This window comes from Podarcis cretensis (assembly GCF_951804945.1).
Source record: "Podarcis cretensis genome assembly, chromosome: 8".
In the NCBI taxonomy this organism is placed as follows: domain Eukaryota; kingdom Metazoa; phylum Chordata; class Lepidosauria; order Squamata; family Lacertidae; genus Podarcis; species Podarcis cretensis.
Genome location: NC_137177.1, coordinates 19,228,503 through 19,253,846, shown reverse-complemented (window position 1 = coordinate 19,253,846; position 25,344 = coordinate 19,228,503). Strand labels below are relative to the sequence as shown.

At 45.5% G+C, this 25,344-nt stretch overlaps 1 protein-coding gene across 2 annotated transcripts; it reads left to right on the top strand.

Moving 5' to 3' along the window:
* The first annotated feature begins 64 nt into the window (after window positions 1-64).
* LOC307221480 (B-cell receptor CD22-like) lies at window positions 65-23,690 on the top strand. Of its 2 annotated transcripts, XM_079985965.1 has the most exons (14): window positions 65-359; window positions 4,556-4,613; window positions 5,098-5,511; window positions 7,086-7,382; window positions 7,884-8,144; window positions 9,815-10,075; window positions 11,621-11,881; window positions 12,489-12,749; window positions 13,518-13,778; window positions 14,513-14,612; window positions 15,400-15,463; window positions 16,038-16,195; window positions 17,228-17,300; window positions 21,693-23,690. In XM_079985965.1, exons 2-14 carry the CDS (start codon window positions 4,580-4,582, stop codon window positions 21,855-21,857), a joined length of 2,610 nt encoding a protein of 869 aa, XP_079842091.1. In that variant the 5' UTR covers window positions 65-359; window positions 4,556-4,579; the 3' UTR covers window positions 21,858-23,690. The 2 variants fall into 2 exon arrangements, with proteins under 2 accessions (XP_079842091.1, XP_079842092.1); XM_079985966.1 differs by lacking the exon at window positions 11,621-11,881 and having other exon boundaries at window positions 66-359.
* The last annotated feature ends 1,654 nt before the right edge of the window (window positions 23,691-25,344 follow it).

Sequence of the window (25,344 nt, the reverse complement as noted above, 5' to 3'; positions counted from 1 at the left end):
CCTTAAATGAAACATTGGATGGTCCTCTGCTGTCAGGGGTTCCTGCTGACCAGCCATGCATTGCTCCGGTATCAAACTCACAGCAACATGGGTAGGCTACTCTTCTAACAAAAATACCTCACCCTGAACCACAGAGACTCAGCCAAGCTTGAAGCAGCAGAACCAGATGCCCCCAGATCTTCTGCTCAGGGTAGAAAGAGGGAAGTTCTTGTGACAGATGCGCAGCCTTAGTTGCTGCTGGGTTTATTGTTATTTTGGGCCATCACAGCTTGGCTGAACAGCTGCACTCAGCCCTGAAAGGGCACTCTTAACACAGCTAAGCTGAGCTCCTCAGCCTTCGCCTGCATCTTCACTATCAGGTAGGAATACAAATGAATGATTCCTAGGGAAATAACTCTTACTTGAGAGCTTTGATCTTCTAAGGGTTTTTTGATGAATGACCCATAAGGGGATGTCTCACCAAGGGTGTTCGCAGGTGACACACAGCAAGGGTACAATCTGTGTATCTGTGTAGCTAGGCAGTTGAGCTGTACACACTCACAGATATTCACATCTAATGTTCAATGGGAGTCGGGTCTGTGTACACAACAGTGGAGCTTTGCAAATCAACGCATGCAAACTGTTTCATGCAAACCCTTGTACTGTGTAGAGGCAGCTGGCACCTCTGTTCAGTCTATTGTGTGAACAAGGCAACTAGCAGTTGTGATCCATGTAGGGATGGCTGTAGGTTTGGCAGGTCCCTGGGCAAACTGTCTCCTCCAGACAGCAGCCCAATGTACAGGGTTTTAGTTGGGGAAACATTTCCCATCACTTCCCTGCTGGGAGAAACCCTGTAAAGGAGATGTAAATGTTACATAGCTGTGCCTTTCAATGCAGGTGTGTTTGTTTACACAGATTGTCACTGTGGGGGACCCAATCAGGAAACAAGGCAGTGTTAACCCTTCACCCCCCACTGTGGCTTCTCTTCACCTGCAATTGGCAAAGTAAAACAAGATTTTGTTTATCTCAGTTGCGTAGGTTTGGGACTCTCAACTCTGACTGAGATTTGAAGCAAACAGTTAAAGCCTTCTAACAGCCACTCCTCCCTGCCTCTTGGGTTCCGATCTGGATCCAGTATCATGCTGTCAAAATGTGTAGCAGGGTGGGCTGGGGGTGGGGAAACCCTTCCATTCCCTTCACTTAAAGATACAGCTACACAGGTAATACAAACTGTTCTTTGGCCCATGTGTTAGAAAGATTGGTGGGAGGTCATGCGGTAGTCGGATTTGTTGAAGTTGGCTTCACTCCATTTCTCATGTATCCTATCTTAATTTTTGGTTTGCCACATTTCCACATTCGTTTGCTTTTTTCCTTTAAAGTATCTTTTTTAAAAATTGTACACCTTTGTATGCCATTTTGCCTTATAGATACATTTTTCCAAGCAAATTTACCTAACAGAAAGCATTTTTAATGTGGTCATTCCTACCAATATATGCATTTTAATGCATACTTCCCCCTCCATGTGCATTTTAAATGGGCGTTTTGATGGAAGAGGGACGCAGGTGGCGCTGTGGGTTAAAGCCTCAGCGCCTAGGACTTGCCGATCGAAAGGTCGGCGGTTCGAATCCCTGCGGCGGGGTGCGCTCCCGCTGCTCGGTCCCAGCGCCTGCCAACCTAGCAGTTCGAAAGCACCTCCGGGTGCAAGTAGATAAATAGGGACCGCTTACCAGCGGGAAGGTAAACGGCGTTTCTGTGTGCGGCTCTGGCTCGCCAGAGCAGCGATGTCACGCTGGCCACGTGACCCGGAAGTGTCTCCGGACAGCGCTGGCCCCTGGCCTCTTAAGTGAGATGGGCGCACAACCCCAGAGTCTGTCAAGACTGGCCCGTACGGGCAGGGGTACCTTTACCTTTACCTTTCTTTGATGGAAGACTTGTGCATTTGGAGAACGGCCAAAGGATAGCTGAGTTTTGGTCAACACTTTATTTCAGGAAATGAGAAGTAGGTAGCTGAACATTAAAATATAGACTGAACCAAACTTCGCTCCCAACCCTAGGGAGGTCTAACCACAAGCAGCCTTTGAATTCGGTTCAGAACTCTTTTCACCCATGTGTCTGTCTGTCTGTCTGTGATCAACTCCGGCCCAAGAAACCAATGTCCGCACTGTGGAAGGACATGTGGGTCCGGAATTGGCCTCCACAGTCACTTACCAACTCATTGTTAAAACTGTGTCTATGGAAGACAATCTTACTCGGCTACGAGTGATCGCCAAAGAAGAAGAAGATTTATTTTTACAATGTTGCATTTATTGTTCATGTTTTGTGTGTATATGCACACATAGTTAGTTGTATTTATTGATTTGGGTTTTGTCCCCCCCCCCCCGGCTTTCCCAAATGCAATACATAAATTCAAAGTTTTCTGAGCTTAAAATACTTCAGTTTTGTTTGCTTCCTCTAATAACTTTTGTACTTGATCAGGAGGAAATGCTCAAGCAAAGAAACTGAAATAGAATGTCCCTGTTTTCATCTGAGGAATGTCGGAGGGTATAGCTGCACATCCTATTGATGGCCTGACTCTGTAAGGGATGCTACAACTGGGGTGGGCAGGCATACAGGTTGCAAAGTCTATTTATTGCAAGGGGAGGATGAACTCTAGTAGAGCAGCTCAGTCTGCTGAGTCTTGCCTCTGCGAAAAAGAGGAGACAGAGACAGGATGGGGCTGATGGCAAAGTAAAACAAGATGGACAGCTGATGGGGCAGCCTGAGACCCCTGCCCTGCCCTGCACTCATAGGGGGGATGTCACAAGGCCTGGCATGTCTAAGTCTTCTGATCCAAGCTTCACTGTACTTCCTGCAGCATCTCAGCATGCCGGAGAAGCAGTAGCTGTCAGCGGCCAGATCGAAACAGGCAGGAGTTTGAAAAGGTGCTTTCAATTTTGCAAGGCAAATTCAGTGCATGTTCACTATGGTTGGTGAAACTGGTCCATTTTGGTTTCTCCTTATTTAGAATTGTAAGTTCTGTATGCAATATAGCCGCATTGTTTTGGAAATGTTCTTAAGAAGCTTCCTTGCTCTCAGTGGCGTAGCGTGGGGGGTGCAGGGGGGGCCGGCCGCACCGGGCGCAACATCTGGGGGTTAGGGAAATCCACGGGTTAGGGGGCGCAAATCCATGGGTTAGGGGGCGCAAATCCATGGGTTAGGGGGCGCAAATTACTTGCCTTGCCCCGGGTGCTGATAACCCACGCTACGCCACTGCTTGCTCTCATGCAGATCAAGCTAGTATTTCTGAGCTCTGAGGGGGAAGTGGAGAGGTTGGTGTCTCCTATTTATATCCTACTTCTGAGCATTGATATGGGCTCTGCAGAAGGCCTGAAATGGATGTGGAAGTCAGTGGAATATTTTGATTGAAGACAATGGGTGGACTTCTATGTGGTTAAGTTTCCCATTGACATCCATTTTATCTACCATGAGAGAACATGCATTGAAAATAATGCAAAAATGGTATAAGACTGCTATGAGACTGTTTCAAACGAAGGTGTCTAATTAGAGATCCTGTTGGAGAGGATATAAGGAGCCGAGGTAATTTAAGGTCAGGTGGAGGACAAAGTGTCAGAGTTTTGGACTGTGGTCTTTGCAGAAATTTCTATAGTGATTGGACAACAAGTATTGAAATCTCTGGAAACACTACTGTTAAATAGGAAGGGCACTACATTAGCTGATTGGCAGAAAGCGGTTTGGGGAGTCGCTTTGGTGACCCCTCCCCCAATAATCTGCTTAAAGAAACAAAATATTAATTTTCTTTTGTACTAGTTTGGTGATTTTTATTGTTTATGAAAGCAAGGATGAAATTCAAAGACAACTCCCAGCAGCATGCAAAACTTTCTGGCTCCTGTGAACATAATGGATTTGAATTTGTATTCCATCCTTTATGCTTACTGGAGACGGCTGTCTTCCTGGTAGTTAGGGACATTGAAAAGTGCCATACACAGAGTCAGCCCATTGGCATTATTTATTGTTTACTTATTACATTTATATACCACCTTTCTTTTTCTAAGGCGCTCAAGGTGGTGCACATGGTTCCCTCCTCCCTTTCATCCTCACTACAACCCTGTGAGGTAGGTAAGGGGAAGAGATGGTGACTGGCCCAAGGTGACCCTGTGAGTTTCAGGGCAGAGTGGGGATTTGAACCCTGGTCTCCCAAGTCATAGTCCAGCACTCTAACCATTACACCACACGGGCTCATTGGTCCATTCAAGTCAATATTGCCTACTGACTGGCAGCAAATCTCTAGGACTTGAGGTAGGAATCTCTCCATGCCTTGCGATGACAGGCATTGGATCTGGGACTTTTGCATGCAAATCATGTGCTCTGTCTCTGAGCTACGGCCCTTCCCATAGGAGTACTATGGGAGAAGAAGCTCAATAGACAGGAATAGAGCTTGTGACAGGTTCTCTTCCTTCCACCAAGGTGCATAAAAGCACATTTCCATAACATTCTTATGACTCTGGGAATATATTTTTGATGGTAAATAACTGTTACTGAATGAATCAATAATCCGTTTCCACCCCCTTGCTTCCAGATTTGGCCCTTGCATGAATTCACAATGAGGAACTTCTTTTGTCTGCTCTTCCTTCCAGGTAATGCAATTGTGATGCTGGTTTGATTTGTGCCAACAAAAGCAAATTGGGCTTCTGGTCTCATTTAAGCACCACTGTTCTCTTTGGTCTTTAGAAAAGAATGAGGAGAAGGCAGTGGTGGATGTTGGGCTCTCAGATTTCAGCAGTGCCCTTTGCGACACTAAAATTCCACCCCCCCCCGTAGCTCCATTCTGAAACCGTGTCTTGATGCCCCCTGCAGGGCAGTGCTCAGTGAGACCACACCACTCCTGCCACCCTAAAAGTGCCTCTGATGATGTGATGATGGTCCAGTTTAAATCTCCCACTAATGCACTGCTATTGACATGTTTCAGAATATTCCTGCTAAAAAGCCACCAGTCTGGAGAGGTAGTCAGAAGTTTAGTTTAGTTTTGATTACAGAGCACTGCCTTCAGATCATTTTCACCATCCTTCTGAATGCATGGTGGCAGCTGAGCAAAATATCACATGTTGTTCTCTGATTTAGGTATCTTGGGTAAGGAAAATATGTTGACTATTGCACCGAATAATCTGGCTGTGTGGGAAGGATCCTGTATTCTGATTCCATGCAAGATCGAGCAAACATATAGGAAAGTTCGGGTTGACATCTTCTTCCTGATTTGGTATTTTGACCCTAAGTTTGAAGACAATCTGAAAGATTATACTGGTATCATGTTATACAATGGCTCTTCGACCTCAAAGAACTACCTGACTCCAACAAGTCCCCACTTTCTGGATCGGGTGAGGTTTGTTGGGAATTTAAACAGCAGAAACTGCAGCCTGAAGATCTCTCATCTCCAGAAAAATGACAGTGGCACATATGGAGCAAGATTTTTTGGCTTCGTTGGAAACAATCGTCGTCTAGACAAGTGGTTTGCTGCTGCTTCTGTTAATGTTAACGGTAAGAAACTTTCAGAGATGATTTGTCCTCCACTCTTGCGAAAGTGGTTAAGTAGTCTGGAAGCTAAGGGCACCTCCAGGCTGTCACTGTTCTGTGGGAGAGATTCAAGTGCATACCACAAATGTAGATTTATGCTCTTTTAAGTGCTCTGTTGCCCTAGTGCAAGAATTCACTTTTAAAAAGAATCAGCCTTTCTGTAGCTTGGCAAGTGACAGGGTCATGCACTGAAATGTGTGGGGTGAGCAAATGACTAATGTGGGAAGATGAGTAAATACCTCATAAAGAAATCAATATAAATAACAGATGCATAACTGCCCTGTGATCAAATCAGAACAAATGGTCAACAAGGATATACTCTGCGTAAGTTTAATGCAAGGAAATACAGTGGTACCTCGGGTTAAGTACTTAATTCTTTCCGGAAGTTCATTCTTAACCTGAAACTGTTCTTAACCTGAAGCTAAGGGGGCCTCCTGCTGTTGCCGTGCTGCGGCGGCGCGATTTCTGTTCTCATCCTGAAGCAAAGTTCTTAACCCGAGGTAATATTTCTGGGTTAGCGGAGTCTGTAACCTGAAGCGTATGTAACCCGAGATACCACTATAAAGATGAACGTTCAATAAATAGGTCTTCGGGTAGAGTCCTAAACTTTCACTTTTCTAATGCTGTAATTATAATCCTATAGGAGTCATAGAATCAAAGAATTATGGAACTGGAAGGGATCTCAAGAGTAGACTAACAGTAATGGGTAGACTGGTAACTGAAGAACATTTCTGGAATCCCCTCCTAAGGGTTTGTTCAATGACACTAATAATGTATTTGCTAGGCAGCCATGCCATATCTCTGTGTGAAACTAATGTGTCATTCATCAGCTACATTGTGTTGCATCAAACGTTAGTCCACTCAGAGTAGACCCAATGAAAATAATGGGCCTAAGTAGATTAACTACTATAGATACAATGCACTGTGTTCTTATTTGCCTTGCCAGTATCTAGTGCTGAGTTTTTCACAGCACTTGGTTTTGCAAAAAGAATCAAATATTTATTTATTTATTTTACTATGTAACAAATTTATAATCCGCTTTATAGCCTGAAGGCCCCGAATTGGCATACAAGTTAAATATAGGGATACTATATACACAAGTTCAGCTTTAAATAATAAAATAAAAAATTCATATGAACTTCAGATCAAGAAAACCACCTCTGCAAGTTCTACAAAAAAAGAATAAAATCATTTCTGCAAATGTCCATTTGACAAATATCAACTCAGAGGCAGTATAACTATGCTAACATGCAGCATCACAGAAGGGGTTCAAAATAGGCCTGGATGCTTCTTGCCATTTTTGGATAGATGATCATTGTTCTTATCTGCTCAACAGCTTCCTTTTAGATCAGGGAGGGGAACCTTTAAACTTCCAGAAGTTGCAGGATTAGAACCCCCATCACCCCTGACCATGCTGGCTGAGGATGATGGGAGTTGGGGTCCAAGGACATGCGGAGAATCACAAGTTCTCCATCTCTGGTCTACAGCTTTGCCTGACCAATGACTTGGAATTTCCCTTTTTAATTTTCTGCATGCAGTGTCACCACCCAAACCCCAAATAGAAAGCAAAATGGCACAAATCCGAGAACAGTGGCCAGTGACAGTGACCTGCTGGGTATTTTACCACTGCCCCGATGAGCCAATTATGTTGACTTTCAGCGGCTTGGAGGAGAGTCGTATGTCTTCCCAAAAAACAACCCATAGAGATGGAAAAGTCCAGACTGTTCTGAGTTTTACTCCAACTTGGGAGGATCACGGGAAAACGCTGACATGCACTCTAAAAAGCCACAGTGGGACAGAGATATCCCAGAGCGCCATGACATTGGATGTGAAATGTGAGTATTCAGGGGGGATGAAGGGAATGTGCATTAAAGGTTTAACTACGGATGATTGTCAGAGACGCTGAAGGAAGTCAAAAAATAATTACAATTTGTTGTATGTGGGATTAAATGAATAATCAGATGGAAATTTATAAAATGTATAATAATAAAAATTATTCTAAAAAAAAAGAAAGAAACTGGGCTATGTGGGGGAAATCTGGAAAAAAGATATTCCGCCTGAACTGCACAAGATTCTGTTCCGCTGAAAAGCCATTGTCTGAACTCTGAATCTTGTGGGGGATGGTGGGCTTTGGCTTAGGCATTTACAATAGCAAGAAGCATGTGATTGTCACATTTGAAAGGATGTCTGTTATTGAGTACAAAATGTGAGGGGATCCTTGCAAGATGGGAGGGGGTTATAATTAAGGGTCCCTGAGTATATTCTAGGACCTCCAGCCTTGCAGCAGCTGTCACTTTCTGATGGTACTTATGACTTCCATATTTTATTTATTTCAGATAGTCCCAAAAGAGTTAAGCTGAGCGCTATGCCTGGAATCACAGTCCGAGAAGGGAAGAAACTCTCTCTTGCATGTACAGTCAACAGTAGCAACCCTGAAGTTACATACCAATGGTACTGGAAGGATATGCGGAAATATGAATGGACGAGCCCAATAAAGGAATTTGAATCTGTAGGAGAACAAGATTCTGGTGTCTATCGCTGTACAGCTGAAAACACAGTTGGATTAGATAGCTCAGAACTGACCATCAATGTCCAGTGTGAGTTTCTTTGTTGGGCTGGTGAATGATGACCATCAAGATTTACAGACATTACGCACCTCTTCCTTCCTCTTCTGAGGGACTTTTCTTATTTCAGAAGAGAACTACTTTCTCCTTCTGATTTTCATGCATTGTGTGACTATCAGGACAGGAAACAGGAAAAAGCTTCTTTATCTCCAATTCTATACAAACCAATATAGTTTGTAAACCTGCATCATTGGTCTTGCATAAAATGTACCTTTAGAATACAATCTTAAGTCCGATCACCTTCAGCCTCACTCACCTCACAGAGTGTTTGTTGTGGAGGAGGAAGGGAAAGGAGATTGTTAGCCGCTTTGAGACCCCTTCAGGTAGTGATAAAGCGGGATATCAAATCCAAACTCTTCTCTTCTTCAAAGATGGGCAGGGTTGCAACCAGGGCTGGCTGGTGGCTGGCTGGGTCTGGAGGAAGGATAGACATGGCTCATTTAACCCCATAGGTGCCGAATTGCAGTATCTGAACACCTTTCTGTGGACTTTCCCAGCACCCCCAAATGCGAAATAACAGATATGATGAGAAAATTATTTAATGCTATCCCAAAATCTTCCTCCTGGGGTTGGGTTGACTCACCCTGATTAATGTGGCATGCTGGACCAGGATCTTCAGCAGCAGGATTATAATCCCCACTCAGACATGCAGTTCACTGGGAGTTCCTGGACCCCAGTCACCATTTCTCAGCCTAGCTTACTTCACAGGATTGATGTGAGGATGAAATGGGGAGGTGGAGAACCACACTCAGCAGCTTGAGCTCCTGGGAGGAAAGGTGGGATGAAAATATATACTGTACATAAATAATGGTTGGCCAAATTAATACTACAGCAGTAAACATCATAATCACCACCAATTAATTGATTGATGATGATGATGATGATAGAGGGGGTAGTAGTGATTCTGTTGACACGGTGGTAGCAGAGGTGGTGGTGAATGATGATGATAAAAGTGTAGTCATACTCTGACTTCCCCTGTGTGTGAAGACAGGCTGTGGCAGATTGAACAGATGAGACCAAAGTGGGTCCAATGGTCAAGCAGACGGTTTCTGCACTTGCTATAGAGGAGAGTGAGGGGCAGATGGGCTCATCAACCCTGGGAAGGTAGCCCATCTAGGAGAAGGAAAACTCTGATCCAGAGTGGAGTCTCTATGATGGTTAGATGGTGCCATGTATGCCTCCTTCCAGCAACTCCTGCAGCCAAGCTGGTGCCAAACATATTGCTCTGCTTTCTTGTGGGCCACACAAGCAAGTCGGAGAATGGGGTCTTCTCTTCTGGGCAGCCAGGACCTCCATACCCACTGCCCAGGCTCGCGCCATATGGAGCTCACTTGGATGCTGCTAACGCAGCGATTTGACTAAACCCCCGGAAACACGGGCTGTTGTCTCTCAAGACAGGTGGATGCCAAAAACAGTCACCATCAGCATAGTAATGATCTGTCTTCTAACAGTATCCCAAAATGTCTCTGCTGGAGTGGGCTGACTCACCCTTCCATATGGTGGGGCCAGTTTTGCTACCTTCACCAATCCCTGAATACACACGTTACTCTGTCACAGTTCTCTTGTCCCCCAAGGAAGCACACACATTTTCTTGCCCTGAAACAAGAGTCCTGATTTCAGTGTCCTTAATATCTCTACCCCAGATCCACCAAAGGATGTGAAGATTGACATGCCACCAGGGATAATCAAAGAAGGGAACAACGTGGTTTTGCGGTGCTCTTCCCGAGGGAATCCTGCCACCAACCGCCATGGTTGGTATAAAGATAGCGAGTCTGGCATAATTGGAACTGACAAGGAGCTGCGTTTTGAGGCGATCCAATCCAGAGATTCCAGTACCTATTACTGCATAGCCAGCAATGCCATTGGAAATTCAACATCCTCATCCGTCACCCTGGACGTTCAGTGTAAGTAACCTCAGTTTCAGGAAGTGAAGGGTCTGTAGCTTGGACTTTGACTGGCAGGGTCATAGCTGTGCTCTGCATCAGCTGCCACCTGATCCTTATAAAAACCCTGGAGGTACCAGGAATATTGACCACTTGCATGCAAAGTATGTGGCACATCATAATCAAATTTAAAAGACAGTTGGGCGTATTTGCTGGAGAAGATTATCAATGGCAGCTGGACATGACAGGTTTGTTGTCCCTCCACCATCAGAGGCTATGTGCTGGAAATCTCAAGTGGGGACAGTGTTCTTGTCTTCATGTCCTGCTTAAGGACTTCCCATAAGCATCTTGGTTATTGACCACTGTGAGATGGGCCTTTGGCCTGATTCCTATGGGCTGTCCTGAAGCTTTTACCTTGGGATGCAATGAGAGGTCAAGCAAGGCTGTTTGTATAAACGAGCAGCTCTGCTTGATTTCTGCAAGCTGAATTGGGATAGTAGCACCAGCCACCTTGAGTGAATCTTGTCCCAATCCTGCTTGTGCACAGCCCTTGAATACCATGCTGGCAGAGGTGGAGGGTGAATCCTTTATTCTCTGGTTAGAGCTTATGGAGAGAGTTGGGCACCACCAACCTTCCTCTATTGATGTTCTCCATGTTCATGATCCTCCTTTGCTGGCTAGTGTGGAGTGAATTAAGGCCATTGAATCCTTCAGTTAAGAACAGAGTTGGCTGCCTTATACAGAGTCAGACCACTGGTCCCATCTAGTTCTATGTTGTCTAAACAGGCCATGGCTCTGCAAAGTTCCATGCAGGAGACTCTCCTAACCCTGTGTGGAGATACTGGGGATTGAACCTGGTACCTTCCACACGCAAGACAGATGCCCTACCACTGAGCTATGGCCCTTCCTTTTAAAGGCTGTAAATCTGAATGTGCAAGGCCACCGCTGCATTTTCAGTATAAGCAATTTCTTGCTCACCTGCTCCTACATAATTTCTACTTGGGGGCATCCACAGTGCGGCAGACTAGCAGCCCATGTGTGTTGACTGCTCCCATGCTTCTGCTGGTGATATTTGAATGATGCTGATCATGCTAGTGGGACTGGGAAATTGGGTAGTGATTCTGTCAGGGCAGGTGCCAGGAGCTGGTCAGTAATAACTCACATGATGTCAGTGAAGTTAACTCTTTATTCAAAGAAACAAACAACTCAGGATTCCAGGCCTAGTGGGCACAGTAACTCTTCCCTGTAGATTATTGGGAGACGTCAGAGATTGAACTACAATCTTTAAGCTGCAACCTTTTCCATGTTATTGTGAATATAACTCTTAACTTTTGGAAAGTGGGTATAAATGTAGAAATACTTCTGGAAAATGACCAGCACCCGTGCACATAAACAACTTGGAGATTATCAATATTAACTCATCAATGTGCAACATTTGTATTTATAGGTATTTATGCTCATTCTTTGCTATTTTGTGTGTGACTGATTATTGTGCACATCTCCCAACTACGCACATCATGGATGATGTTTCTCAGGAATAAAAAAAACATTGATTTGATTTTCCAGATGCTCCAAAGAATGTCCAGCTTATCCTTAATAGCCGCCAGCCCATCACAGAAGGAGACACTGTCCCACTGAACTGCTCTGTGGGCAGCAGTAACCCCAGTCACAAATGGTATTACTGGTACAAGTCAGGGGAAAGTATAACTTATACTCAGGAACTGTACACCTTTACTGCACCACCTGAAAAGGTCAGCATTTACAAATGTAAAGTTTGCAACAAGATCAGCTGTACAGCATCTGCACCCATCTCTGTGACAACACTCTGTAAGTAATGCTACTGGAAGACCTGGAACACATGCACCAGTCAAGCAGAGGTTATGGGAAGGCAGGTGCAGTCATTTCGCAAACTTGAGCCACACAGGCTATGTGGCTCCACTACGTGTTTGGAGAATTGCAGGTTGAACTTAAATAACTTAGCCAAATCATGAGAAGGGTGTACTCTTTGGCATATAGAGCCTCTTGGCGTAGACTGATCTTACACCTGAGATCCCAACTTGTTAGCAGCCTTATACATGACAAAAGCCAGGATGCTTGCCTATAGAAATTGTGAGCCATTATTAGTCGCAACTTACACAGGCAGACCCGCTATGGCAGAAGGATTTTGGAGAATTTTTTTTCTGATGCTCCTCAAGGGGTGAGTACCCACTGTTGGCACTATTTAAAAAAGGCAACTGCCAAAAGCAGGGCTGTTGAGTGCAGCAGGCATGTGCTTTTCAAGCTGAAAATTGAGGTTGATCACTCAGATTTACTGCAGAGGAATCTGTATTCAGCGGTTGTTGTGTGCGTGTGGCGGGTTTTGTGTGTGTGTTCAGGTGCGAGGGCAGGTGAGGCACCTCATGTGATACATTGCCTTTGGTCTCTCCACCTGCAGTTGGTCCCAAGGATGTGAAAGCTGTGCGAGAACCACTGGGGCTGATCAAAGAAGGCAGCTTTGTTAAGCTGAGATGCGAAGTGAGAGATGCCAACCCCCAGGAGCTCACCTACATATGGTACAAAGAAGGGCAACAGCTGCAGCTGGACTCTACGGTGACCATCCCGAAAGTGACCCCTGAGCATTCTGGCAGTTACTATTGTGCAGCAAGCAACCAAGTAGGCTCAGCAAAGTCCTCACCAGTTTGGCTGAGTGTCCGTTGTGAGTATGGAAAGGAGAGAGTCCTGAAGATGGCTGATGAGGACCCCACCCCAAGTACCTGATTCCCTGACTCTGTCCTCAGGGGTGGCCCATCCATTCTCGCTGCTTGAGTCAAAATGGGAAGTGTCACTCTGCCCTGCCATTGGCACCGCTGCCTCCACCACCCTCCCTGCCATTTCCTTCACTGGTGGAGAAGTGCTGATTTCAGGCGAGATCTCCCCAATTTCGGGTGAGATCTAGCCTGAAACCATGCAAGATATTGTGCACTTCACAAGAGCTTGTCCAATTTCAGTGAGAATTCACCTGAAATCAGGGTCAATACCAGCCCCACTTCACCCCTATAAATTGGGGCCGTGGGGCAGGTGGGGTCTGCTTAGGCAGCCATTGCTACCTGAGGCAGCATCCCCACCCCACCAAATGGCACATCACCCTGCCTGTCCTCCAAGCATTGCTTCTAGCTGAGGACAAGCTTCCAAGATCTTTTCTTCAACCCTTGCCTTTTAATTAGAACCAGAGCTGTCCATTCCATCCTCCTGAGTTTCATTGTTTCCTTTCTAGAACACAGCAGGGAAAAAGGATGAGGGCAAAATTCAAGTTAAAAAGTTAGATCTGCCTCTCAATAGCTCTGGCTTCACCTACTGTTGGTCTCTCTCTGTCTTCTGCCCTATAAGCCCCAAAGGGCACCAGCCACCCTTGAGTCATATTGAGAGCCTTAAGACAAATACTGGACAGTGCTGAATGTATCTTCCCTGCCTTTCTTCTTGGCAGATGGGCCTCGCAATGTCCATTTACTCCTGAGCACCCAGGATGCTATCATTGAGGGAATGAGTATCTCATTGAGATGCGATAATGAAGCCTCTCCACCAGCTGATGTTTACACATGGTACTGGAACAAACAGAGGCTCCAGGAAACTTCCAAGATACTTCAGCTTAAGAAAATCCAGGTCGACCAGTCAGGATCCTATCACTGCAAAACTTCTAATAGCATCTCTGAGCAGGAGTCACCGCCCATGGGCATCACTGTGTCCTGTAAGTAGTTTAAGGTTACCAGATTTTTTCCAATGAATCCAGGGACACTTTTCAACTTCAATAGGAATGATAGGATTTTGTATGTGGACTGATTTGTAAATCCGGGGACTGTCCCTGGGAAACGGGGATGTCTGGTAACCTTAGAGTAGTTATTAATGGCAGGTCAAGAATTCTACCTTGCACAATGTTGTTTTAGTAGCTGCATGACCATCCTTTGTATGTTGATAATTATTGTGGAAGGATGATCCATGGATATAATGGCCAATGCATTTCCAACAACCTGTGATTTTGGGAGAGTATTGTGACCTGACCAAGGAGTATGGGCAAAGGAGAATCTTGAGAGCTAGACAGATAGTTCTGGAGGGCTGTATTTGAGCCCAGGACCAGAGGTTCCCCACTGCTAATCTATACAGATCTGCTGTAGTGTCAGAGTTATTGTGGGAAATAAACATGGCAGCAAACCCAGCCACTCAGAGCACTAGACGGTGGTGGGGGGGTTCAGAAAGTGGGTATACACAGCCCTGCCTGGGACCTTCTGCATGCAAAGCCAATGTTCTGCAGCTGAGCTCAGGCCCTTCTCACTGCTTGCAAGGCAGATGGATGCCAAGGAGAGGAACCTGGTGGACTTCAGTCTGCAACTGAACAAAAGCCTGCTTGGGATCAGGCAACAATCTTTTCGCCGTTACAGCCAGGTGTTGCAAATTCTGTGCTTTCTCCCTTTCTGTGTCATGTAGACAGCAGAGCTACTGTGTTGAAGCGTGCCCTGATTGGCCTGGGCAGTGTCCTATGTGCGGTTTTCCTCCTGGGGTTGCTGTCACACGTGGTGCAGAGATGGTAAGTGGTTGTGGGGAGAGCCTCTTTGACCCAGGTAGGTCATTAACTGGTGGTGTTTCTGAAGGAGGTAGGCTTCCCTGTCCTGCTGGCATTGTATTATTGTGCATTTAATTATGTATGGATTTTATAATCGAGCTAATGCTTGTAAACTGCTTAGAAGCCATTTTGGCATGTAAGCAGTATGTAACTGTAAATAACTAGTGGGTAATGTCTGGCATTGTCCAGGAATTTGTAAGAAGAAAAGAAAAGTGTTTTTTAAATGGATAGTGTAGTGGCCCGTTATGCCCTAAACCAGACAAAGTCACATTTGGGCTTGCCATCCTACTTCACAATGGCTCCTGGCAGCCAAACTTTGATGAAGCCTCCTGCCCTCATTTCTGGACACCTCATGCTAAGTTTTGTGATGAAATCTGGAGAGGTGGCCAAACCTATGGCAAAAAATTATCAAAGTCATACCCATGTCCAGCTTCAGTCTGCCATCTTGATTCAGAAGGGCATTTGGCATCCTAACAATGACAAAAACCACTACCGCACCTTGAGAATTCTCATGCTGAATTTAGCAACGGTAGCTTGATAGCTGGGAAAACCTGTAGAGAACAGACAGACAGACCAGTTTCCAAAATATGTAGCAGAAGAGATTGACCAATGATCTGACAGTTTAAATAATGCCTATCAACTTTCTATAAATCACACACACCTTCTGTTTGGTGAAGTGGTTTGGAAGTGGTGGTAGTCTTCTGGTGAACTGCCCCAGTGGGACAGAACTGTATCTTTTCTACCATTGCAGGAAGAAAACATTAGACCCCGGCACTGGAAGGGCACGGAGATCAGGCTCATTTTTTGTGAAGAAGGTTAAGTCTTATTTTCCACTGGCATCAGTACATTGTGGGAGGGTGAGGGTGTTGAATCTGTTTGCAAATAACAAGTGACATGGCTGCTTCTGTGACCAGCCAATGACCTCTAGATTTTGTTGGCAGTCATGATGATCAGCATGAATTAATAGGACAAATTAGATGAAGCTGCACCACAGTCCCAAGTATGATGACAGTGGTTGCTTCTTCTCCCTTGTGGCAAGTAGCAACCTGTGGGAGTCATCCCACCAGCCTTGTGATTGGGACTGGGGCGCAGTGGGAATTGGTTGCCGTCCCCTTGCTTTGAAAGAGAATTGGACAAGTTCGTGGGAGATATCAGTGGGTACTAGCCACAATGACTATGTTCCACCTTTACAGTCAGAGGCAGGGTAGCTCTGAATTTCAGGAGCTGGTGGCTTTTCTCAGCCCCGAGTGACACATGGGACACCCCGTGAAAGGCACAGGAGCCTGTCATCCTTTGCATGGAGGGGTGGGTAGGCAGTTGGAATATATGTCCCTGCAGAGAAAATGAAGGTGTCCTAGGCAAGAGAGTAAACACTGCTTTGTTTCTTAGGCCAAGGGAGAAAAACTGTGTAATGGTAACAACAGGCTGAGAGAAAATGGAGCAGATGGCTCCATTGGATTCCTGAACCAGGGTGCAGAAACTTCAATTTCTTATGCGGCACTCAGGTTCCCTCCAAGTTTGTCCGAGGAACGCACTGTTTATGCCAGGTATGATGGGGAGCAGACTAGAGGGTTGTGGGAAGCTGTGGTAGATACGTTGCCTTTTTTGGAAGAAGGGGGAGTCAGACAAGTGATGGGTTTAGATGAACTGCAGTAGGAAGGGGCTTCCACATGCAAGGAGCCACCACTGAATAGGCCCTTCCTATACACTGCCTGTAAGGGACACGGGTGGCGCTCTGGGTTAAACCACAGAGCCTAGGATTTGCCGACCAGAACTTTGGCAGTTCGAATCCCCGCGATGACGGGGTGAGCTCCTGTTGCTCGGTCCCTGCTCCTGCCAACTTAGCAGTTCGAAAGCACTTCAAAGTGCAAGTAGATAAATAGGTACTGCTCCAGTGGGAAGGTAAACGGCGTTTCCGTGCGCTGCTCTGATTTGCCAGAAGTGGCTTAGTCATGCTGGCCACATGACCTGGAAGCTGTACGCCGGCTCCCTTGGTCAATAAAGTGAGATGAGCACCGCAACCCCAGAGTCAGCCACGACTGGACCTAATGGTCAGGGGTCCTTTTACCTTTATACACTGCCAATGCTCATATTTTCTCTCTCCTTCCTTCCCTATGATGGACCAGATACAAAGGAGGTCACCAGAGCTCCTGTGAGTTTATCACTGGTGTAGAAGAGGGGATTTCAGTTGGTACAGCTTCTCATGTGGTGGGTGGGGAAAATGTGCCCATCCTGAAACCACATCGTTTGCATAATGATTAAAGACTCAGCAACCCCGGTTCTTCTTTGCATCTGGTACTTCTGTTGCTCATCTCCTGTGAATGGGAAAGTGTATAAAGTCAGTAAGGGATCCACCCACTGAAAATCAACAAAATGCAACATGGTGCATTCTGGATGTAGATTACAACTCCAACCATCCTTCACCATTGACCATGCTGGCTGGGGATGATGTGAGTTGTGGTCTAATGGAGGGCACAAAGTTGACAAAGGCTGCTATATTTTATTCAGACAGCCTAAGCACTAAATTCCTCTTCCATACTCCGAATGCTTTTCTAACTGGAATCTTCAATTCTTTACAGTGTCAAAGCACCGCAACATTTGGATGATGCCGTGATCTACAGTGTGGTAAAGAAACCCCAGCTCCCCACAAAGGTACATCTTCATTGTAAGACAGAATCCCATGGGATGTGTGAATGACTTGGCTTCTCCAGTATTGTAGCCCATGATCTCCTATGGTTGGCATGTCTGGACATATGGTTGGAAGTATGCCAGGGGCCCAGATCCTAGCAGGTTCTCCACTGACCAGAGAACCCTGGAGATGCTGCGGTGAGGAGGTAGACTCACAGAGGGAAAGAGGGTGTCCTCTTAAGGTATCCCCCATAACTCCAAAACGCTGTGAGGTTTGGTCCATGCAAGGTGGAGGTAGGGGCTTCAAAGGGGTCTTGTCCCAACACAAGCATGACCAATGTTTCAGGTAATGCACTAAATTTGGTTGTCATTCAGACTGCAAATGGCAGTTTGACTCACACTGTAGAGAAACAGATTTAAGAGCAATATGTCTGCCTCTTTTAAAGCATCACAGAGAGTTGCGGCTTTCAATAAATGTGTATTGAATATATGGGAAATAACTGTGTACAGCTGAAAACGCTGTCAGCATTAAGATAAATTCAACAGTGCAAATAAGTTTTGATGAACACAATAACGGAACACAGATAGGTATAGTTTTTGTAAAATGTGCAGGGATTTATTATATGCAAAATCAACCATGGAAAGAGAAGAATGGAAGTCATGGATATCTCAAGGGTGTAAAATGAGTATTTTAAATTGTAAAACAGAAAATTAAATATATATTAAAGAGAGAGAGAGAGAGAGAGAGAGAGAGAGAGTGAGAGAGAGAGAATTGCGGCTTTCAGTTTAGTACAGGGAATTCAAGCTGTCACTAGAATATTTTTCTCAACTTTGTGGTCAGCTGTAGAATAGGTGTGTGGTGAGAAGAACAGAACAGGGGAAGCCCTGATGCAATTTCCCCCAACCTGGTACCCTCCACCTGTTTTGGACTAAAGCTCCCATCATGCCTGATGATTGGCCATGCTGATTAGGAATGATGGGAGTTGTAGTCCAAAGCAGCTGGAGAACATCAGATTAGGGAAGTTGCCTTAGTATCACCCTCCTTTGGAGTCATGAAAAAGTCAGGTTTAATTCCACCCTGTTTTTGTAAAGCAACTTGAGAAGGTGGTTTTTGTTTTAAAGGACCTTCAAAAACAAAGAGCACCCGAATCTGGCAAAATAAAATGCCAGATACCTTTAATTAGCTGGGCTAATGTCACAACCACGAGAGAAAGGTAAATCATCCCTAACCTTCCCAGGTAATCCACTTCTGGATAGATAATGAACTGCCTTCATAGTGATTTGTTGCTCATGGCATTTGTTCTAGGACAAGTGAAAACTGAACTGAGTGGGTACCATTTATTTTTTTAATTTTAATTTGCTTTGAAACTCATATCATCAGGCTTGCTAATGCACAGGGCCATGCTGTCCTGATTCAGCTTCTGGTTTCTTATGCTGTCCCACCCACTTGTTGGCAATTTACAAGAAATCGTCACCCTTGAAGTGAAAACCATTTTTCTTAAAAAAGACGAGCATGTGTTTCCTTTGTAAGGCCCAGATAGAATCTCTGCAGAGCGTAACATGGCCCCAGGGATATGCACTGTCAACAGCATCTCCTACTAGCTGTGCTACTTTTTAAAATCATTACAGTATGCCAGTGCCTTCTGCTATCTGCATGAGAAGCAGAAATTCAATAGGTAAAGGAGGCTTTCCTTGCCATAGTGGTGAGACGGGAGAGAGGAGAGAAATCTCTTGAAGTCTGGTCAAGCAACTGTTTAATAAAAGTTTTGGAGCATGCGGAAGACCTGCCCTGAAGATGGGGGGGGGGGGAAACAAACCTAGATCTGTATTAATTGGCACTTCTAATGAAGCTACAAATCCATAGCTGTCAACTTACAGATTTGAAAATAAGGGACCAGCAGCCTCGAAAATAAGGGATCAGCAGCCAAAATAAGGGATCAACAATTACTTTGATAAAATACATATTTTGTTGCGTGCAAATGGCTTTAGATACCTGTTAGGTCCATAAATTACCATATAGCATATATTCAACACAAAAAAACAGCAACAATTTGTTGTTGACAAAGCACTGCTGGACATAGAAAGGGCTCCATTACCTTCAGTGGCTTATTTAAGGGACATCATCAATAAGGGACAGCAGCGGGACATGGTGCTGGGATAAGGGACTGTCCCGCCAAATAAGGGACGCTTGACAGCTATGTACAAATCTCACCACCCCTGAATGTTGGCCATTCTGGCTGGGACTGGTGGGAGTTACAGTCCAATGATGTCTGGAAGGCACTGAGTTGGGGAAAGATGCTCTGTTGCATCCAGGAAGCTTAACCACTAAATCCAAAATGTGAAAGTTTTAGCAACTGCATAGGGATACCTGTTGTAGCTTGTCTGGGTGGGAGTGCAGATGTAGTATCATGAAAAACTGTGGTCCTTAAAAAACACATGAAAAAACCAAGCTGTTAGTCCTTAAGTTTGCAGCGAGCACCCTGAAAAATGTGTAGGTGGTTTCTACTAAATATTCCAAGGCTTTGGGTGGAAGCTGCCTTAAAACTAGCCAAACTATTGGCCTTTTTAGCTCTGTATTGTCTATTCCATGGGTCAGCAACCTTTTCCAGCTGTGGGCTGGTCCACCGTCCCTCAGACCATGTGGTGGGCTGGACTATATTTTGAAAAAAATATATGAATGAATTCCTGTGCCCCACAAATAACCCAGAGATGCATTTTAAATAAAAGCACACATTCTACTCATGTAAAAACATGCTGATTCCCGGACCGTCCACAGGCCAGATTGAGAAGGCGATTGGGCTGCATCCAGTCCACGGGCCTTAGGTTGCCTACCCCTGGTCTATTCTGACTGGAAGAAGCTCCCCAGGATTTCAGACAGGAGTCTCTTCCAGCCCTGGAGATGCTGAACTTGCCATGCAAGGCAAATTCTATGCTAGGCTTTGATGAAGGGCCAGGGAGGGCTGGGGAGGATTCTTAGTCTGAAACCCTGGAAAGACAGTACTTGCAGACAACACTGAAGTACAGTACAGTGGTGCCCCACAAGACGAATGCCTCGCAAGACGGAAAACCCGCTAGACGAAAGGGTTTTCCGTACTGGAGGTGCTTCGCAAAACGAATTTCCTATGGGCTTGCTTCGCAAGACGAAAATGTCTTGCGAGTTCCTGCGGGGTTTTATTCCTCCCCCCCCTTTTCTAAGCCACTAAGCCACTTATCTGTTTATCCGCTAAGCCGATAAGCCGCTAAAAGCCGCTAAAAGCCGCTAATAGTGCTAATAGCGCTAATCCGCTAATCCGCCAATGGGCTTGCTTCACAAGACGAAAAAAACGCTAGACGAAGAGACTCGCGGAACAGATTAATTTCGTCTTGCGAGGCACCACTGTAAATGGACCAGTGATCTGACTCAGTAGAAGGCAGCTTGCTATGTGTGTGCTGCAAACATCAAACAAACACCACCCTTGTTGTCAGCATTTCTTCTCTACAGATTTTGATAATGGACATTCTCTGCAGCTGTCGGGATTCTGACAGCATCTGGCATGCAGAAGATAGTACCTGACAATGCAAAGCTGCAGCAGCGGACACTGTTTGATATTAGGCATGATTTTAACAGCTATAATCTAGCAGCAGCTAATATTTGACCATTTGTGATATTCTATAAGTATTAGAGCAAGGATGCAGAGGTTCTTGGATTCCGGCTCCCATCAGCCCCAGCCAGAACACCCAATGGTCAAGGATGATGGGAGCTGTAGTCCAACAGAATCGGAAGGACTACAGGTTCTACACACTACACTACACTTGATCTTAGCCTCAGCTGTGCAACAGAGGTCACTATTTGACAGCATCTCACAGGACAGTTGTTATGCAGCTGCCACCAGTTTTGCTTCTGCAATATACTAGCCAACAATTGACGTATGAAAGTTGGTAGATGACATGCAATGAAATGTACTCCAGTTTATATAATGCATTCATTCATTCAGTCAGTTATCCAATCAAAACAGGCAAATTGCAACATTTTGAGATCCCCCCATACAACTCAATTCAAATATTGCATTTTGAAAAATGGGCATTTATTGACCTTCTTTGGACTTTCATTTCAGTGTAACCCTGGGTCTCTCTAACACAGTAGAGAAGTCTTCCCCAACTGAGTGCCTTCTGGATGTTGTTGGACTACAGCTCCCATCATCCTTAACCAATGGTCCTGCGTGCTTGGGCTGATGGGAATTGGGGTTTAATTACATCTGGAGGATACCTACCCATGATCTACTGGCAGCAGCTCTCTGGAATTTGAAGCCAGGGTTCTTTCTCAGCCCTGCGTGATGCCAGGGGTTGTATCTGAGACCCTTTGCCTTTAGAGTAAACCCTCTGCTCCACCACTAAGCTACACTCCTTCCCCTCAACTTGTATCTCCTTCTGCTTTAGGGAGACACCAAACCTGACTACGAGAATGTGGTGAACAAGAGTGAAGAGGAACTGCATTACTCATCCTTGGTGAACCTGGGCCCACGGCCTTGCCCCACCTATGTAGACTCTGAAACAGACTCTGAATCAGAGGAGAGCATCCAGTATGCATCCTTGAAGCACTGATCCTCTTGGAACTAGCAGAGATCAGGAACTACTCCTAGACTCTTTCCCCTCTGTGTTGAGGTGGTGCCAGCGGCTGGGCCTGTATTATAGCTTGCTGTTTGCAATCAAATGCAGCAGAACTTGAGCGGGCAGTACAGATGATCTGGCTGTACTGGGAGACAAGCAAGGCTGAGGTTTAGATAGATATGGTGCATCACTGCCAGCACAGCGCTCCACCTATCAACACAATTCATTGGTGATCGAGATCAGTATCCCCATCGGATCATATGGGAAAGATCTGCTATTCCTTCCTTCCTTCCTTCCTTCCTTCCTTCCTTCCTTCCTTCCTTCCTTCCAACAAGTCAATCCATACTTGCAAAATAGAAAAGTGCTCTCTGTATATTCCAGGTGAGACTATTCATTCATCCATATCATCATATCATCAATCTTGGCTAGAAGCAGCTCTGCAGGCTCAGAAGTCTTTCCTATCATCTGCTGCCTGATCCTTTGAACTGGACATGTCACAGATCGAACCTCTGTGTGGATCCTTCCACTCAGCTATGGTTGCATTTGGTTCAGGGATTCCCAAACTGGGTGGGGCCCCACTGTGCCTTGAAAGGGATGGGGAAGATATTTGATTCAGATCATGTTTTACGGTAAACTTGAAGAATTCTCATTTCCCAAAGCCACACACAAACCGAAACGCAGTTGTCCCTCAAAATTCTCACTTCTGCAAATTTTGCAATGTAGTTCTCCAACCATGCGACGCGTATAAAGAGGTATATGCAAAGTGGGCATATATATCTCTTTGTGTGTGTCCCAACTTTTCATATCAAGTGGGCCACAAGGGTACTTTGACATGAAGCCTATGGGCCTCACACTGCCTTGTTGTGCACATGGGGGAACAAGGCCAACATTTGACCCCCTGTCAGCCCTCATTCTACCTTCCCAAAGCTGAGTAAGCAAGGTGCTGGCTTTGGGAAGGAGGTGGGAGGACTCTAGGACCCCATCAGAGCCCTTGTGCCTCATTCCCAAAGCCCAGTGCCTTGCTTACCTGGCTTTGGGAAGGCAGTGCAATGGCTGTGGGGGAACATCAAATGTTGCTGAGGGCTGCCAAAAAGACCTTGAAACTTTGAGAGAAAGACCACAGTGGACCACCCATGTGTGCGCGTGTGTGCACGCACGCATGCATATCTATTAGTGAAAACAACATGGGAAAATGTAGTATATAAAGGGAAGTTGTTTTGCAAAATGTGCATTAGGCGAAATTGCAGACAAATATGTGCATATTGGGGCAGATTCACACTAAAATGGGTTATGAATTTTCATGATGTGAAAATGTGAAGAACTGAGCTTGGAAAGAATGAGAAACTGAGAGAAACCAAAACTGTCACATTCACCTATACTGCCAGGAACTTCCTGCGGAGGCAAGAGGGCCAGAGGCTGACCCAGGGGAGAGGACGGGTGATATATGAGCTTTTGTGCTACCCAAGGGACATGAGCTAGGGCTGGAGGAAGAGGGAGAGTCCAAGCAGTTGGCGATGAGGTAGGAGGTGTCAGAAGTGGAGGAGGAGACTGTTGCTGCCCCCTTCCCCACAGTCTCCAAGGACCAGGAGGGCTGGAAGAGGCAGGCATCTTGTGTAGGTCGCAAGTTTCTTGTGCATGCCCTATCAGGCAAGGGGTACTTAAGTCTGAAGGGGGGCATGGTCACACCATTGCACCAACAGCCTAGTTTGGGGCACAAGTGTGGGGCGGCGATGCCAGCTATTTCTTTGCCAAAGCTGTGTGTCCGGGTTCCGCGCACCTTAGGAGCTACATTAAGTGTGCGCTTTATCAATAAATGATTAAACTACTGGTCATTTGTCCTCCTTAGACCAGAAGATACATATGTACTGAAGAGATCATGGGACATACTGCATACCAACCAAGCATATATACTCTTGCTGAGCCGCAGCCATTACTAAGCTCGTAGTCACATTTGTGGACCTATGAGCCCTATATGGTCAGTGACAAGACATCTGGTTCTGAATGGTATTGCTACAGCCTTGCCTTCCTTCTGTCACTCAGATGTAATCCATCAGTTTGGACATGCAAGTGTATCCATGGAGTTTGCTTTTGAATCTGTCTATTGATTGAACAAACAGTTGTCTCCAATGTTTTGCAAAACTTTCTCCTAGCAGCACTGATTGTATCTGAAAGAAGTTTATGGCAGTCCGCTTATATATCCTTTGTATCACATGGTGGAAATACTAATGGTTCGCAGAACAGCTTGAATCCAGGTATCATATCTCAATAACCCCATTCATTTTGTTCTAAAATGTCAAGGCTAGTGGACAGGTCCACCGCAAATGTACGTAATATCAATAACCACCTCCTTCCTTATGATGCTTCCAGCAAATGGGGATTGCATATATCTGATACCTGGCATACATTCCTCAGTGTCGTATGCCATCCTGCAATTCATTTAAAATACATTACTGTTTGAGTAGTACGTAATGGAAATCCACACACTGTTCTATATATATAATCCCCTGCATCAAAATGGAAAACAGGTTTTTGTCTTCAGCTACTGTCCTTCCCTGCAGCAGCCAACACAGAAGGTTGAGTGACAGCCGTATCAGTTTGGCAGCAAATTGGGACCAGCAAAAACTAAGGGAGTTGCTTCTAAATACTTGAGAGGTTCCCATGGTATGCACATGTACATACCGATGGAAGATGTTCTATAAAAGGAAGGGTGATACAATGCAATAAATAGTGACGGATAATTAAAACCCTCTTAGCAATATGGAAAGGACTATGACTCTTTGGGATCTACAAAATATTGAGGTGACAGTTGAAAGGGTGATACCACCAACTACCGTTTTTTCGCTCCATAAGACGCACCAGACCATAAGGCGCACCTAGTTTTGGGAGGAGGAAAACAAGAAAAAATATTCTGAATCCCATAAGCCAGAACAGCAAGCAGGATCGCTGCGCAGTGATCCCTCTTGCCGTCCTGGCTTATGGGATAGCCGCTCGCAGCCTCTCCCAGGCAGCGGGATGAAGGCTCCCCTTGCCCGAAGAGGCTGTGTACGGCTAAGGCAGAAGCCAGGAGAGATGCTTGGCTGAAGGGGTGTTGCACAGAGAGCGAGAGCTGTGCAGCGCCCCTTCAGCCAAGTGGTAGGAGGAACAGAAGGAGCCCCCTCTGTTCCTCCTCTGGCTTCGCAGGACAGGCGCTGCAGAGAGAGGGAGAACTGCACAGTGCCCCTTTAGCGAAGTGGGAGGAGGAACACAAGGAGCCCCTTCTGTTCCTCCTTTGGCTTCGCAGGACAGGCACGTCGCTGAAGGGCCGCTGCGCTGTTCTCTCTCTCTGCGCAGTGCCATTTGCTCCATAAGATGCACTCACATTTCCCCTTACTTTTTAGGAGGAAAAAAGTGTGTCTTATGGAGCGAAAAATACAGTAGGTTGGCTTTAAAAGAACACTGGACAAATTCATTGCAGATAAGGCTATCCTTGGCTACCATGTTC

What these genes read in the sequence shown, in the direction of transcription:
- LOC307221480 (XM_079985965.1), top strand. Translation starts at nt 4,580, where the DNA reads ATGAGGAACTTCTTTTGTCTGCTCTTCCTTCCAG. An exon ending in CATCTCTGTGACAACACTCT is followed by an intron (nt 11,882 to 12,488) that starts GTAAGTAATGCT and finishes CTCCACCTGCAG; the next exon opens with TTGGTCCCAAGGATGTGAAA. An exon ending in AGTTTGGCTGAGTGTCCGTT is followed by an intron (nt 12,750 to 13,517) that starts GTGAGTATGGAA and finishes TCTTCTTGGCAG; the next exon opens with ATGGGCCTCGCAATGTCCAT.